General features: G+C 35.9%; 3 protein-coding genes across 3 annotated transcripts; 2 read left to right on the forward strand and 1 right to left on the reverse strand.

The window, feature by feature from the left end:
- The first annotated feature begins 365 nt into the window (after nucleotides 1-365).
- LOC125227112 (UPF0430 protein CG31712-like) lies at nucleotides 366-5,152 on the forward strand. The gene is given in 6 exon segments (XM_048131325.1): nucleotides 366-540; nucleotides 543-618; nucleotides 704-863; nucleotides 1,080-1,280; nucleotides 2,254-2,337; nucleotides 3,253-5,152. Coding segments are annotated over 6 exon segments (762 nt in total). The 5' UTR covers nucleotides 366-464; the 3' UTR covers nucleotides 3,418-5,152.
- Nucleotides 5,153-8,836: 3,684 nt separating this feature from the next.
- LOC125227125 (mannose-P-dolichol utilization defect 1 protein homolog) lies at nucleotides 8,837-11,114 on the forward strand. Its single transcript, XM_048131341.1, has 4 exons — nucleotides 8,837-9,066; nucleotides 9,300-9,498; nucleotides 9,854-10,058; nucleotides 10,793-11,114. The coding sequence occupies exons 1-4, from the start codon at nucleotides 8,979-8,981 to the stop codon at nucleotides 11,042-11,044; spliced, it is 744 nt and encodes a 247-aa protein (XP_047987298.1). The 5' UTR covers nucleotides 8,837-8,978; the 3' UTR covers nucleotides 11,045-11,114.
- LOC125227126 lies at nucleotides 10,794-12,356 on the reverse strand. Its single transcript, XM_048131343.1, has 2 exons — nucleotides 11,609-12,356; nucleotides 10,794-10,986 (listed from the first exon to the last, which is right to left on the reverse strand). Exons 1-2 carry the CDS (start codon nucleotides 12,184-12,186, stop codon nucleotides 10,944-10,946), a joined length of 621 nt encoding a protein of 206 aa, XP_047987300.1. The 5' UTR covers nucleotides 12,187-12,356; the 3' UTR covers nucleotides 10,794-10,943.
- Nucleotides 12,357-12,895: the final 539 nt, after the last annotated feature.

Below are 12,895 nucleotides of genomic sequence, written 5' to 3' on the forward strand. Positions count from 1 at the left end.
CTTTGATGTGTGGACAAAAAACCGACACGAATCGGTTGGCCGGCAAGCGCAAGCGCCAACTGCCAACTTACGGCCAAGTAGCCCTCTACACACATGGCCAAGGGGGTTGGTGGAACTGTTGGCCATGTGTGTACAGCGGCCAATAGGTTATATCTATATCACCCTAAAGAAAAGGATGCATATAGTTTGCATATAGTTTTCTTTGTTCTTATTTACCGACAGACTTGTTTGACAAAGTATAGTTTTTGTTTGGGCCCTATTTCATAAAAGTCTTAAAATTATCAAGCGTATTAAATTAAGGTTTGCCAACATAACAGAGCATGATAAATACACAACGTTGTGTTATTGTTATCTGTATCGCGTGTCCTTGCAAAATGGATGGTGTCATAATCTGTGTTATAGGCATGGTGAATTTTTAATATTCGTACGAGTATTTTTCTATATTTCCACGCATTTATCTAACAATGGGTCGTTCGAGATCAAGAAGTAAATCTCCGAGACGCCACCATAAGAGTAGTAAACATTCAAGAAAGAAGAGCCGCTCAAGGATCGATCTACATCGCGTAGCAGAAGCTCCAAACATACCGATAAACCGAGAGAACGAAGCTCAAAATCAAGGTAAATAAAGTAATTATCATAGTAATGTATCGATTTATAACAGTTAAAAAATGCCGTTTCACACTGTATTAATATAATTTTCCAGGAAAAGGTCACATTCCGTTACATCGTCTACAAGTAGCGAAGCATCCTATGATGGAGGCAGGAGTCATAGAAAAAAGTCCAAAGGACGCAGTAAAATGGATGAAGTGGACCGCCTGGCGGAAATGGAGCGACAGAGACGTGTCAGAGAAGCAGAACAAAAGGTTAATTTATTCTCCAGACGTAACTATTACAATAATAGTATGACTTTAGAGTTCTCCAAGTATTGTTTATGCAATTACGAGATACGAATAGTAATTAGAAGCTAATTACTAGTTTTTAATGTTATTACACTCTAACTTAAGAAAATAGACTACCTTTTCCTAAACTAAACACTTAAAATTATTTGAATTACGACATATAACATTTCCGTTTTCTAGGTGGTAGAAGAAGAAGCGGCAAAAAGAATAGAGCTCCTTGTCAAGAAAAGAGTTGAAGAAGAATTAGAAAAAAGAAAAGACGAAATTGAACAAGAAGTTGCCAAGAGAGTTGAGGAAGCAAAGCGCAAGATGGAAAAAGAGATGATGGAAGAGTTGGAGAGACAGAGAGAGCAACAGCGCCGCGAGGAGCTCGCTCGCCAGGTACCTGCCACCACCCTCCTACAGTCATGTGGAAACGCAACACTTCCTACCTTGCTTTTCCACATGACAAACCCCTCCCTGCGACTACAGACCTTGTTCTCGCAACTAATAAACTTAAGTAATGCAATACTTAATGACAACTTTAAAAATACAAAAGAAACTAATGAAAGTATTATTTCAATCATGTTAAAGGTCCAGTCAGGTGTAGTTCGAGTGCTTACAAGAATAATTTGTTAAATTCATTACTGTTGTTACTGCCTTATTGGCTGCTCGAATGTTAACTGGACATTCCTTACATGCACATTCTCCTGCCAAGGCAGGGTGCCCTGCCCTTATGTAAGTGCCATTGTGGCAGACGCTAGTTTTTTAAAACTGTTCACTTGACTGTCCTGGCAGTCACGTAGTCTATAAGTCAGGTCGGAAGACTGAGCAAGAGCCAGAAGCAGTAAGAATTTAATGGAGTTGCAGCTTGAGGAGCCAGTCGTGAATACTGAAGGTATTTCTTGAATTAATTTTTTGTATAACAACTTTAACTGTAATGTAAAGGTTGGTTCGCCAAAGCTGGTAAGGGATGAGTGGTTGAAAGTTTGTATGTGTGTATGTCAAAATGATAATGAACTGTTTGACATGACAGGGTGTTCACTTTCAGGTGTGCCAGCTTTTGTGAATTTACCTGTAATAGGTTAAAATTATATATGATATGTAATTTTTAATTTCCTTTACAAGGGGATGATCTAATTAAAATGGCTATTTCACCCCTTATGAAAGATTGTTTTGATTTTATCTTATTTTAAATTATGCAATACAGGAAGAGCTGTAAGAGCTATAACTCTTATTACTTTATTCCTATACTTAATTATTTGTAGAAAATGCCCACTTGTGGGCTTCAATTTTTGTACCAACAGTCTTTGGTTTATCAATGTTTGACCACAAAGGTTTAAAACTGTGCTAATATATATTTTCTGTCATACAGGAGGAAGAAGCTCGTAAAAGGAAAGAGCTGGAAGATATCATGGCAGAAAATAATAGACGGATTGAAGAAGCCCAACGCAAGTTGGTAAGTGCCTCTCAGGTATTTAGGGTTCTTCAAAGGTCGGCAATGCATAAGTGGCCCTGATGTTGCTTATGTCCATGGGCGGCGATGACTGCTTTCCATCAGGCGGCTCGTCTACTTGTATGCAGTCTATTTCATAAAAAAATATCAGTATTGCATGTAGCAGCATTCCATGAAATAGTTTACCGTTTTTCCGTACAGTCAGCCAAAAAAGTGGTTTACCACTTTTCGACTTTATGTCTTGGCTGACCGTACAAACGCAGTATGTCTGAAAACTGACTGGTGTAAGAGGATCTTTATCTAAGGTATTGGGCAGAATTATGTACAAATATATGATTGTCTGCTTGGCATGAAATTTGTTTGGAATGCTTGTGTATCATCTTCAAGAATGTCTTACCTACAGTTAAAAGGTGATGGTGTGATAATATATGTCTACAGTTTGACTCTGGGCAATTTGATTTGTATGTTCTATTTCTAGAAGCTACAAGTTACAATTTACAAGTGGTTGTCAATGTCTAATATGACAGTTTGGAAAGAGACTTCCGCTTGTAACTTGTAACTTTCAGTTTTGAGAAATGGGCCCCAGATGTCCTCTACAGGTATTGCATGACAATTTACAACTCATATTACAAGTTTTAGTTGATCCAATTCATTTTTAAAAAGAGAGTTCCACTTTAATACAAGTTGTAAATTGAAATAATTTGTCCAGGTTGAAATCAACTGATTGTGGATTTGCACATGAGTTCAGATATTCAAAAACTTTTTGCTCAAAACCATTTGTACAATTAAACTTGCTCATAATCACTAGTCATATTTTAGCGAAAATTTATATGGTTAGTTAGTATTACCATTAGAATCAGAAGGTATTGGAATAAATACTCCTTGAATTTTTATTTAATATTCTTACTTAATTTTCAGGCGGAGGAACGGTTAGCGATGATAGAAGAACAGAGAAAAATGGATGAAGAGAAACAAAAACTGAAAAAAGAACAAGAAAAAAGAATTAAAGAGGAACAAAAGAAAATCTTAGGTAAAAACAACTCGCGACCTAAATTGTCATTCTCTCTGAAACCACTCTCATGAGTACAAAACATGTGGATTGTGAACTTTGTGAATGATTTCATAACATTCTCCTAAGTAGGTGACTAGGTGTAGTATAAATAAGTATTTTATTCAAAATTGTCATATACAGTTGATTTTCAAGAACAACATTTGTGGCCAAATCTTGTAGTTCATAAAAAAAAGTTGGTTGCATAAAGGGAAATAATTAGGCACTTAAATGAAAATATAAAAAATCTGAGTTATTTATGGAACTTCATAGAAAGTGTGTGCCTGTTCCAGCCTTTATTCCAGTTATTTCAGTAGGCAGATGATGCATTCAATACAATATAAAATAGACATTAAGTACATTGAGACTTATTTAACATTTATTATTCTATTAGATCATATTTTTTTCTAAATTGATAATTTTCGGCCAGAATGTTATCTTTAATTTTAAAGGTTGTTGTCCAAAAAGTACCTTTGATAATTTAGTGCAGTTTTAACAACTAATACAAGCAATACCTGCCATTGATATTGTGTCCGTGGATTGCCTTCTAAATGTAAGAAGTAACTGCTCAATAGAATAATAGAAGCAATAGTAAACTATAGAATGCCGTAAAATAGCCAGAATAGTCAATGATTTCCTTCCATTACTATGATGAGGTTCCATTTATGCGTAGGCCTTAGTGTTTAAATTAACTGAAAGTCAGACAAATGTTATTTTACAACGATTTTAATAGGGCAAGGGCCTTGCACATATCAAGTAAACGTCATGTTTAAAATAATCCTTGTGCATTCTTTCTTTGGTATTAAAATCATTGTAATCCTAGCTTGATCTGAATCTGTGATCTAATCATGTAAAGAAAGCAGGCTCAGCAGGAATTGACCTAACATTTCCTATCTGAATCGCACGCGACACATTCCCGTCTCGCTTTAGTTTCCTCTATAATGCGGGTGGTCAAGCAATGTATGCCTTAGAAATAGGAAATGGAAGGTCAATGATTGATATTCATCGTATTTAGGACCACTTGCACCAACGAAAATGGATGGTTAACCCACCATTTTATATGGAATTTGACAGACGACAGCCCACTAACCCTGAGTTAAGTGGTTGGTGCAACTGGGCCTTAGCATCTTTACATTCTTTGAAAAGTTTATTTCAAAAAAAGAGGTTTAGTCACGAAATATCTCTACTCTAAATCTTTTATATTTATCACTCTCAGATAGTTTTAAATAATAGGTATGTTGATAACAAAACATGAAAGTTGCCTTTATGCGTAGTCACAGTCATATAGTTAGCCTCTCAAGATGATTGTTGTATGTATATCATGTCCAAAAATCAATTATTATGATCTAGTTTGTTAAATACATTGCAATAATACATACATAATAGTAAGCTGTTTTAATATATAAAGAAAACAAACCATTTCATAGTTAACAATTTACAACATTACCAGCAATCGTCAGAACAATTAATTTGAACTAATCTCAGAAGGCTCAATAATCTCAATCTCTGTTAAACATAATTACTTTACTTTCATGAACCAAATAAGTTGAATTTTTCTGTTTACCAACTAAACATCAAAATTTTATAACAAAGTGTTACTTTGGTTCACATTGTAAATAAGAAAATTGTCTATTTGAGGACTGCTTGTCTTATCTGATAAAACATGTCGAGTGTTTTCCTATCTCCCATGGATCAGTTTAATCTCGTAAGTCCCTGCGTACTTCTAATAGCGCAAATTAAAATTATATTCGAGTATTGAAGTCAAAGCAATTAAACAAAGTTCCAAATTAAAAATCGGAAAAATTGGCATGGGTCTTAATGAGATTAAATGTGTTACACTAGAATAGTATACTTTCTGCACTATTTCAGCGTATAAAGTCTAGTAAATCGAGTCTTGTTATAGTTTTCAGTCATCCAACTTATTAGTATGGGTACAGTCAAATCGGATATTCAATTTATTTCCATTGATCTTTGTGTTCTATTTGTTAGTCATTTTTTTGTATTATTTTATATTTTCTGCTCTAATACAGCAACCGAAATTTTGGTCACCAAATAAATCACATACGAACACTCCACGAAAATGTTACTACCAATAACAACATTAATCTCCTTATTCATAAAAAATGCTGAACTGATTCGTTAAAAAGTGGTTTGTCCCTTTCTTTCATATTGACTCATGTAGATGTGAGAAAGGGACAAACCACTGTTTAACTAATGTCAAATCAGTTCAGAAACTTTTTTTGAATAAGTGGATATGAAAATCATAAGCACGCATTTTGTCATCGGACTGTACAAAACATGATAGTGGATAGTTGTAGACATTATTTTAGGTGTACCCGTGAAATGCTGAATTGCCGTCGTAATTTGCAAACAAATGTCTAGATTTAAAAACTACTGTTAAGAATTATGTATATATTCATTTCGAAACAGTTAACTAATCATTATCAAACATTGGTAAGTGTTTAAAATGTTTCTGCAGTGTGTGCCAATAAAATCTACTAATGAAAAGATAAGATAGGGATTTAGTGTGTTGACAGAGTATATGCACTCCACTTATCACTTTGGCTTGCCACAGACAGTCTTAAAAATTCATAATCTTAAAAAAAATTGTATGCAAATTGACACTGACAGATCTGTCTGTTTGTATACAATTAATTTTTAAGACTCTGTGGCAAGCCTTTATCTGTCCGTACAGGCATAGAAGAATAAGTCAGTAAAGAGTTGTAACTCCATACATCAGTAAATGCAAGGTATTTGTAGTGACATCTAGCGTCAAATAGCGTAAATTATCAGTACCACCAAAGAGGATAGAGTATTATAGAGAGTTACTGTCGAAGTAAAATGTGTAATCACAGTGCATAGACTGCCATCTCTTGATACAGGCTTAAAACTTTTCAACCTCAGTTTTGACAATTTGGCCCAACAATTACAACTCTTTCCTTATTCATCTATGGTACACGGTATGGTCACGTAACGTCTTAGGCCCAGTTGCACCTACCATAATTATTGACCACAACAAACTGCAGTAAAGTATGAAACTTTCCATACAATACATTTTAGCGTATTATAACGGTGACAGACTGTTTGGTGCAACCGAGCCTTACCTCTTTGTAGCTCGGACGGTACGTGACTTGATTGTCCGGAAAAATCTTAGTTCTCAAATTCAGAGAACTTTCTCTCTCTGTAATGATATTTTTTTTGGAGTTATGGAGAAAATCCAAGTAATCATCGAACTTCGATTATTTGTGACTGTAGCGCAGTAATGAATGGTTCTACGTTAACGAATACTCGCAATAACATATTAGAATAGTGTAAGCGAGGGACAGTTAAAATGTATAGATTTATTGACACCATTTAAGATTCGCTGACATTTCAAACATTCGTTGCCACCTTTGGCAATTCTACAAATTCTTGTAAACTTGTTAGTACTCTAGTGGTATAATTTCAAAATTAATTACTTGTACATAATCTACTAGCATTTCTACAGAGGAATACATAATTGTTTAAGGTATTGTAGTTTATTTTGGACGTAAGGTTACGCCTTAAAAAAGGCGCTCCATTTCTTCTATGGAAAACAATCTGCTTGATTCATTTACCAAATCTAGAATTTTGCATTCACCGTGAACTGTGTGAGCAAAGTTTTAGGATAAATTATTTTCCAATAATATACCTTTTCCATTAGAATCATTCACCCTACTATATTGTTATTGTTTCATAAATAAAATCTTAGACTAATAAGTGTTTACTTTTTTGTTACCTTAATCCCATATCAACATAAGTCACACATTTTGAGGGGCACTGGTACTTTTACTTAACCTACATTAAACGTCTCGGCTCGCCAGTCGCCAGCATTATTGCCAAGAACGATTTAATACTGGACTGACAAAGCCCATACAAAAAACCGTACCCCTGAAATGTGTGGGCCTTTTAGGCTTAAAACTAGATGGCGCTCCTCTACGTATAAAGGAAGATTAGGAACCTCCTGTGTGTGCTGCCTACTATTTTACTACTCTCCTACTTGGCTCGTATCATAAAGTGGCCTAAAGTTCATGATAGGGTTGGCTTTCGCCCTGCTGAGCAGGGTGGCAGCATATATGCACTAATGCTATAAAATTTATTTTTCTACTCCCGAACTGTTATTCGTCATTTACAGGGTCGTGCATAGATCGTTAAAACCCTACGTAAAAGATGCCCGCCCACGCATACGATATAGCTCTTAAAGTATTGTTAGGTAGCCTTTAAGGGATATAGCGTGGGTGCGCGGGGCGCCGGGGGTTGCGGCGGCGCGGGGGAGTGCGAGCGACAGGGTGAGTGCAGGATCATTACAGAGGACAAGTCAAAATACAGGGAACAGTGCGAATTTCACGAAAGTTATTCTAGAAAACTATTAAAAAGTAAGTGCATGGTCGTAGAAAAAGTATTGTATGCAACGGTGTTTAACTGAGTCAAAAAATACTCGTGGCGTCTTAATAACAATTTTCGGCTTCGCCTCAAATTATTACCCACGCCACTCCTCTTTTTTGACCTCCTTTAAACGTCTGTTGCATAAAATACTATAAATTTATGTTATGGCTATTTTAATTTTCAAACTTGCAAGGCTCACAGCAGTTAGACTCCGCGCACACGGGCGACAAAACTGTTTTGTCTCCATCGCTCGGTCTATGGGCTAGTATGAAGGTGCGCACACGAGGCGACGCAACTTTTCATACAAATACGAAAGTTGCCGAGCAACTTTGTCGCCCGTGTGCGCGGAGCCTTATAAAAAACACCTTATGGCCCCTGTACACACATGGCCAACGGTTCCACCAGCCCTTTGTGAAACCCCTTGGCCAAGATAAGAGCCGCTGTTTACACATTGGCGAACCAATCACTTGGCATTGGCTCTTCATGAAAGATGGACGTGGAATGAAAAAATCTAGGAAATTCTTGGTCATAGACGTTGTCAGAAAAAAAATATTAAAAAATAATAACCCCGTAGTAAAATTAAATTATTTGCAATATTAACAATTTTTTGAATATTCTGATAAGAACATTTATCTTTTAGGAAATACATTAAACATTTGCAAGGTTATTTTATTTCCTAAAATCTACACTATTATTGGCATAGATAAACTTATTATTTTCGTAAATATATCACTACTGTCCTCTCTGACGGCTGACGACCAACTGAATGAAGCGCCAACGTGTAAACGCAGTTGGCCATTGGCGCCAAGATCCTTTGATGTGTGGACAAAAAACCGACACGAATCGGTTGGCCGGCAAGCGCAAGCGCCAACTGCCAACTTACGGCCAAGTAGCCCTCTACACACATGGCCAAGGGGGTTGGTGGAACTGTTGGCCATGTGTGTACAGCGGCCATAACAACTCACACAGTGTAAACAAAACGCATGACGCCATGCCACGTCACACTGACATTTTGACAATGACAAAACTGAAACTGACAGTTTCCCCCCGTTCCCCTCAGTGCAGTGAACGACCGGGTCTGCAAGTACAAATGAATAATTTTGGGGTCACTATCTAATCGATAGATTTGACTAATATAATTGTATTCCAGATAGCACCCGGCTTGTAGAAATTTACGTTAAATGTTAATAAAATGGCAGAGTTTTTAAAAGGACTGCTGCTCTCCGTTTTGTCGGAAAACTGTTACAACGAATATTTTAACAACTACAACTTTCTCGATGGTAATTTTTTTTTGCATGCTTCACTTAAACTTTCTTTTTAGTTCTTATATTCAGCATTCGTATACATTGATTTAAATTAGCTTAGTTTTCTATAAAAAAGTAACAATTAATCGATAAATCCTCCAGTAAAGAAAAATGCTATAAAATAATGAAGTACTGATATAACATTCAATGCTTGCTTTTTACTGACAACGTTGTTCAATACTAATTTGCTACATACAATTATTTTCCAGTTCCCTGTTTTAAGAGTACACTGAGCAAAGGACTGGGTATTGGAATCATAGCTGGTTCCATACTGGTGAAGGTGCCGCAAATCTTGAAGATTCTTGGTAGCAAAAGTGCAGAGGGCATTAATGTATATGGAGTGTACCTGGAGCTGTTTGCCATCACTGCTAACTTTGCTTACAGTTATGTTATGAGCTTTCCATTTAGGTAATTCAGTACCTTATTATTGTTTAATGTGTTGTGTCTGGCAGTAAAAATGTTGCCAGAGATACAGATATATTCTGCTATTGGGCAATAATTCCTTAAATTCAACAAAAGGATATTTTTAACTGCACTAAGAACCAGTTGCATCAACCGCATTTGACAGACACATTGTCAATTTGTCACTCGGCAGAGGTCTATGGAACTTCTCATATAATAACATTGAATGAATGCTTTAATGGTGACAGACGGTTTGGTGCAACCGGCCCTAAATCTGCAAAACAATCCACTCACTGTATCATACCACATAACTCATGTTTCTTTTTTTTTAAGTTTCACTAAGCTGAATTTTTTTTTCTAGTGCCTGGGGTGAAGGGACATTCTTAGCAATTCAGACTGCAATAATTGCAGCACTAGTATTGCACTATGGAGGTTCCACTGGAGGGGCTACAATATTCCTCGCCACTTATGCAGGCCTAGTATCAGTTCTAGTCAGCGGCTACACTCCAACAGATATTCTGTGGAATATGCAAGCCATTAATGTTCCTATTATCCTTATTGCTAAGGTGAGTAATGTAACACATTCACTGCTAGGAACCAACCTGGTGGGTGGGTGCTTGTGAACTTTGCTCAGATGCCAGACAACCCACTAGGCAGGTTAAGCTGAGTTTAGTTAGCTGCAAGTTTTGAGACAGAAGTATATGCAAGAAAGAGATGCAGATATTTGCCACTCACTCTTACCTGTAGTTGTGTCTCAAAACTTGCAGCAGTAACTTGCTGGTCTAAACTCAGCTTTAGATAAAAAATTGTTTCAGGATTAGTGCGCCATTTTTGGCCTGGCATCAAAGTGTTAATGTGTATGTGGAACAACTATTCTATTACTGAGTCTTGCTGCTAGCTAGCACAAATAATATTGTACATTGGCTTGTTATTGCTGTCCTTCACATGATGTCGGTCAATGACACTTGGAGTAGGATAGCAATATCATTATGTGCATACAATAGAAATTGGAACAGGCAGGTCAATGTCCTTTCAATTCTTCCTCCTTAGCTTACTCAACATAACTACCGTTATCTTATTTAGACTTATACATATCAGTCTGTGTTTTTTAGACTTATACATATCAGTCTGTTGCAAGCAATAATTTGAACAACTAGATTAATTTTAATAAAAATTTTAGATTTTTTTAAATCAGATTTATTAATGGATAGTAGTTTCTCAATAAAATACAATCATTTACAAGTTGTTGGGATGATTTGTTTATAAACTATCTGTGCCTAACATAAAATTTTTTTTTCAGTCAATTCAAGTAATCACAAATTACAAAAACGGCAGCACAGGCCAACTATCAGCTGTCACCGTGTTACTTCTGTTTGGCGGCTCCGTCGCCAGAATATTCACGTCCATTCAAGAGACCGGAGACTCCATAATCATTCTAACGTACTGTGTGTCTACTGCGGCGAATGCTGCGCTGGTCCTCCAACTGCTCTGGTACTGGAATGTCGACAAAACTACTAAGAGTAAGGGAAAGAAGAAGAGAAAGACAACATAAGTTATTATGTACATTAAAATGTCTTAATGCAATGAACAAGTACATGAATAATAATATATTTATAAAGATATGATTTATTATTTTTCTACTATTAGGGTTATTTCCCTTTGATATTGAAACAACATTTTTTTCCTAAGAGTTTATTGAAAGTCAGATTTTAAAAATATAGGCAGAGTCTGAAGAGCTCTTCATTCTCGTAAGAGTAAATACAAAATCTAAAATTGAGGCAAAGGACTACCCAAAGCTGTAGTTTAGTATGTAATTCAAAAACCAAACATGACTATGATACCTATTATACATATACAGTACTAGGTATCATATCATCATTATCCCTAAAAATCTCAAAAACATGATTCACAATAAATTTTGTACTCTGGTACTATTTGAATGTACCAGTATTTTGACTTGTAATTCTTCTCTTGAGATCTTTATAGTGGTAAAAACCATATTCATAGCTTATTCAGCAATGGCCTTTATTTGGGGTGTAAATTCAAATTGAATAAAGAAAAGGATTTTTTTTATTTTTAAAGAATAACCTAATAAATACATTAATTCAATATTAACCCTGGCTGTACTGGTACTACTATGTGTTCAAAATCTCCTGCCGGTTTACTGCCAATTTGCACATTCTGTGAATTCTGTCCAACATCTGGGGGCTTTTCCATTATCAATTCCCAGCGACGTTTTTCACATTTTTTGAATTTGCATCCTAGTTTATCTTTCATGATTCTACGCAATGTAGCCATTTGTCCTGGAAAATTTAACTCATTCTTGGCAGCAAATAGGATTTTTTTTAAAGATATGGGTTGATTCTGTGTTTGAAATCTGTGGATGATATTTCTTATGTTTTCTATCATAGCATCATCTATACCCAATCTCTTTTTGGGATTTTTTCTTTTTCGAGTTGGGAAATTAATTATGTCTGCTTCTCCATCATATAATCCAGCTGCTTTGATTCTCTCTGCTTCTTTTCTTATTCGTTGGAGTGTGCGCTCTCCCACGCCTGTAGCGATAGCGGCACGTTCCAAGGCTCGTTCTACTGGCAATAAAACATTTTTGTTTTTCTTCTCCATATCAAAGAAAGTCAAAACTTTGTATAACACATTACGCACGTCGTTACTTAGTACCTTTCCTTTTCCCATGGCTATAAACGATTGATCGTATTGTAATGTGTAATTATCGCACTATATCAAAACTGTTTGTTCAGCAAGAACCGAAATCCGATATGTAGTATAAATCAGTTTATACTATCTAATAAATAATAAACGTAGTTCTTTCAAATATTATTCTTTATCATAAATAGCACAGCAAAGCGTCTTGGAGGAACTGTCAATCAAATGTCATGGGGAATCACTTTTTAACAAATTTATTATCTGTTGGATGCAAGTTTTTTAGCCACATAGATAACGGCTATACTTTGTCAAACAAGTCTGTCAGTAAATAAGAACAAAGAAAACTATATGCATCCTTTTCTTTAGGGTGCTAGAGAAAAGGATACCTACAGTTTTCTTTGTTCTTATTTACTCACAGACTTGTTTGACAGAATATATTATTTTTTTATATTACTGTTATTACATTTTTTTTAAATTAATAAATGGGAAAGTGTGTGTGTTTGTCCGTCTTTTACGGCAAAACGGAGCGACAAATTGACGGGGTTTTTCAAGTAGAGATGTTTACCCTAACGTTTGTACCCTAAGTACGCACTTACCAGCTCGCAATCACTCCAATGGTGGGAAAATGCCGACAACAGGGTCGAGTGGAGGCCTTTGTCCAGCAGTGGGACACAGCGTCTAATTAAAAAAAAAATCGCTCTAAAATTTAATAAAATATATCATGGGGATCATGACCCCC

Source organism: Leguminivora glycinivorella, chromosome 6 (assembly GCF_023078275.1).
Source record: "Leguminivora glycinivorella isolate SPB_JAAS2020 chromosome 6, LegGlyc_1.1, whole genome shotgun sequence".
NCBI lineage: Eukaryota > Metazoa > Arthropoda > Insecta > Lepidoptera > Tortricidae > Leguminivora > Leguminivora glycinivorella.

What these genes read in the sequence shown, in the direction of transcription:
- LOC125227125 (XM_048131341.1), top strand. Translation starts at nt 8,979, where the DNA reads ATGGCAGAGTTTTTAAAAGGACTGCTGCTCTCCGTTTTGTCGGAAAAC. An exon ending in CAACTACAACTTTCTCGATG is followed by an intron (nt 9,067 to 9,299) that starts GTAATTTTTTTT and finishes ATTATTTTCCAG; the next exon opens with TTCCCTGTTTTAAGAGTACA. An exon ending in GTTATGAGCTTTCCATTTAG is followed by an intron (nt 9,499 to 9,853) that starts GTAATTCAGTAC and finishes TTTTTTTTCTAG; the next exon opens with TGCCTGGGGTGAAGGGACAT.
- LOC125227126 (XM_048131343.1), bottom strand. Translation starts at nt 12,186, where the DNA reads ATGGGAAAAGGAAAGGTACTAAGTAACGACGTGCGTAATGTGTTATAC. An exon ending in GTAGTACCAGTACAGCCAGG is followed by an intron (nt 10,987 to 11,608) that starts GTTAATATTGAA and finishes TCGACATTCCAG; the next exon opens with TACCAGAGCAGTTGGAGGAC.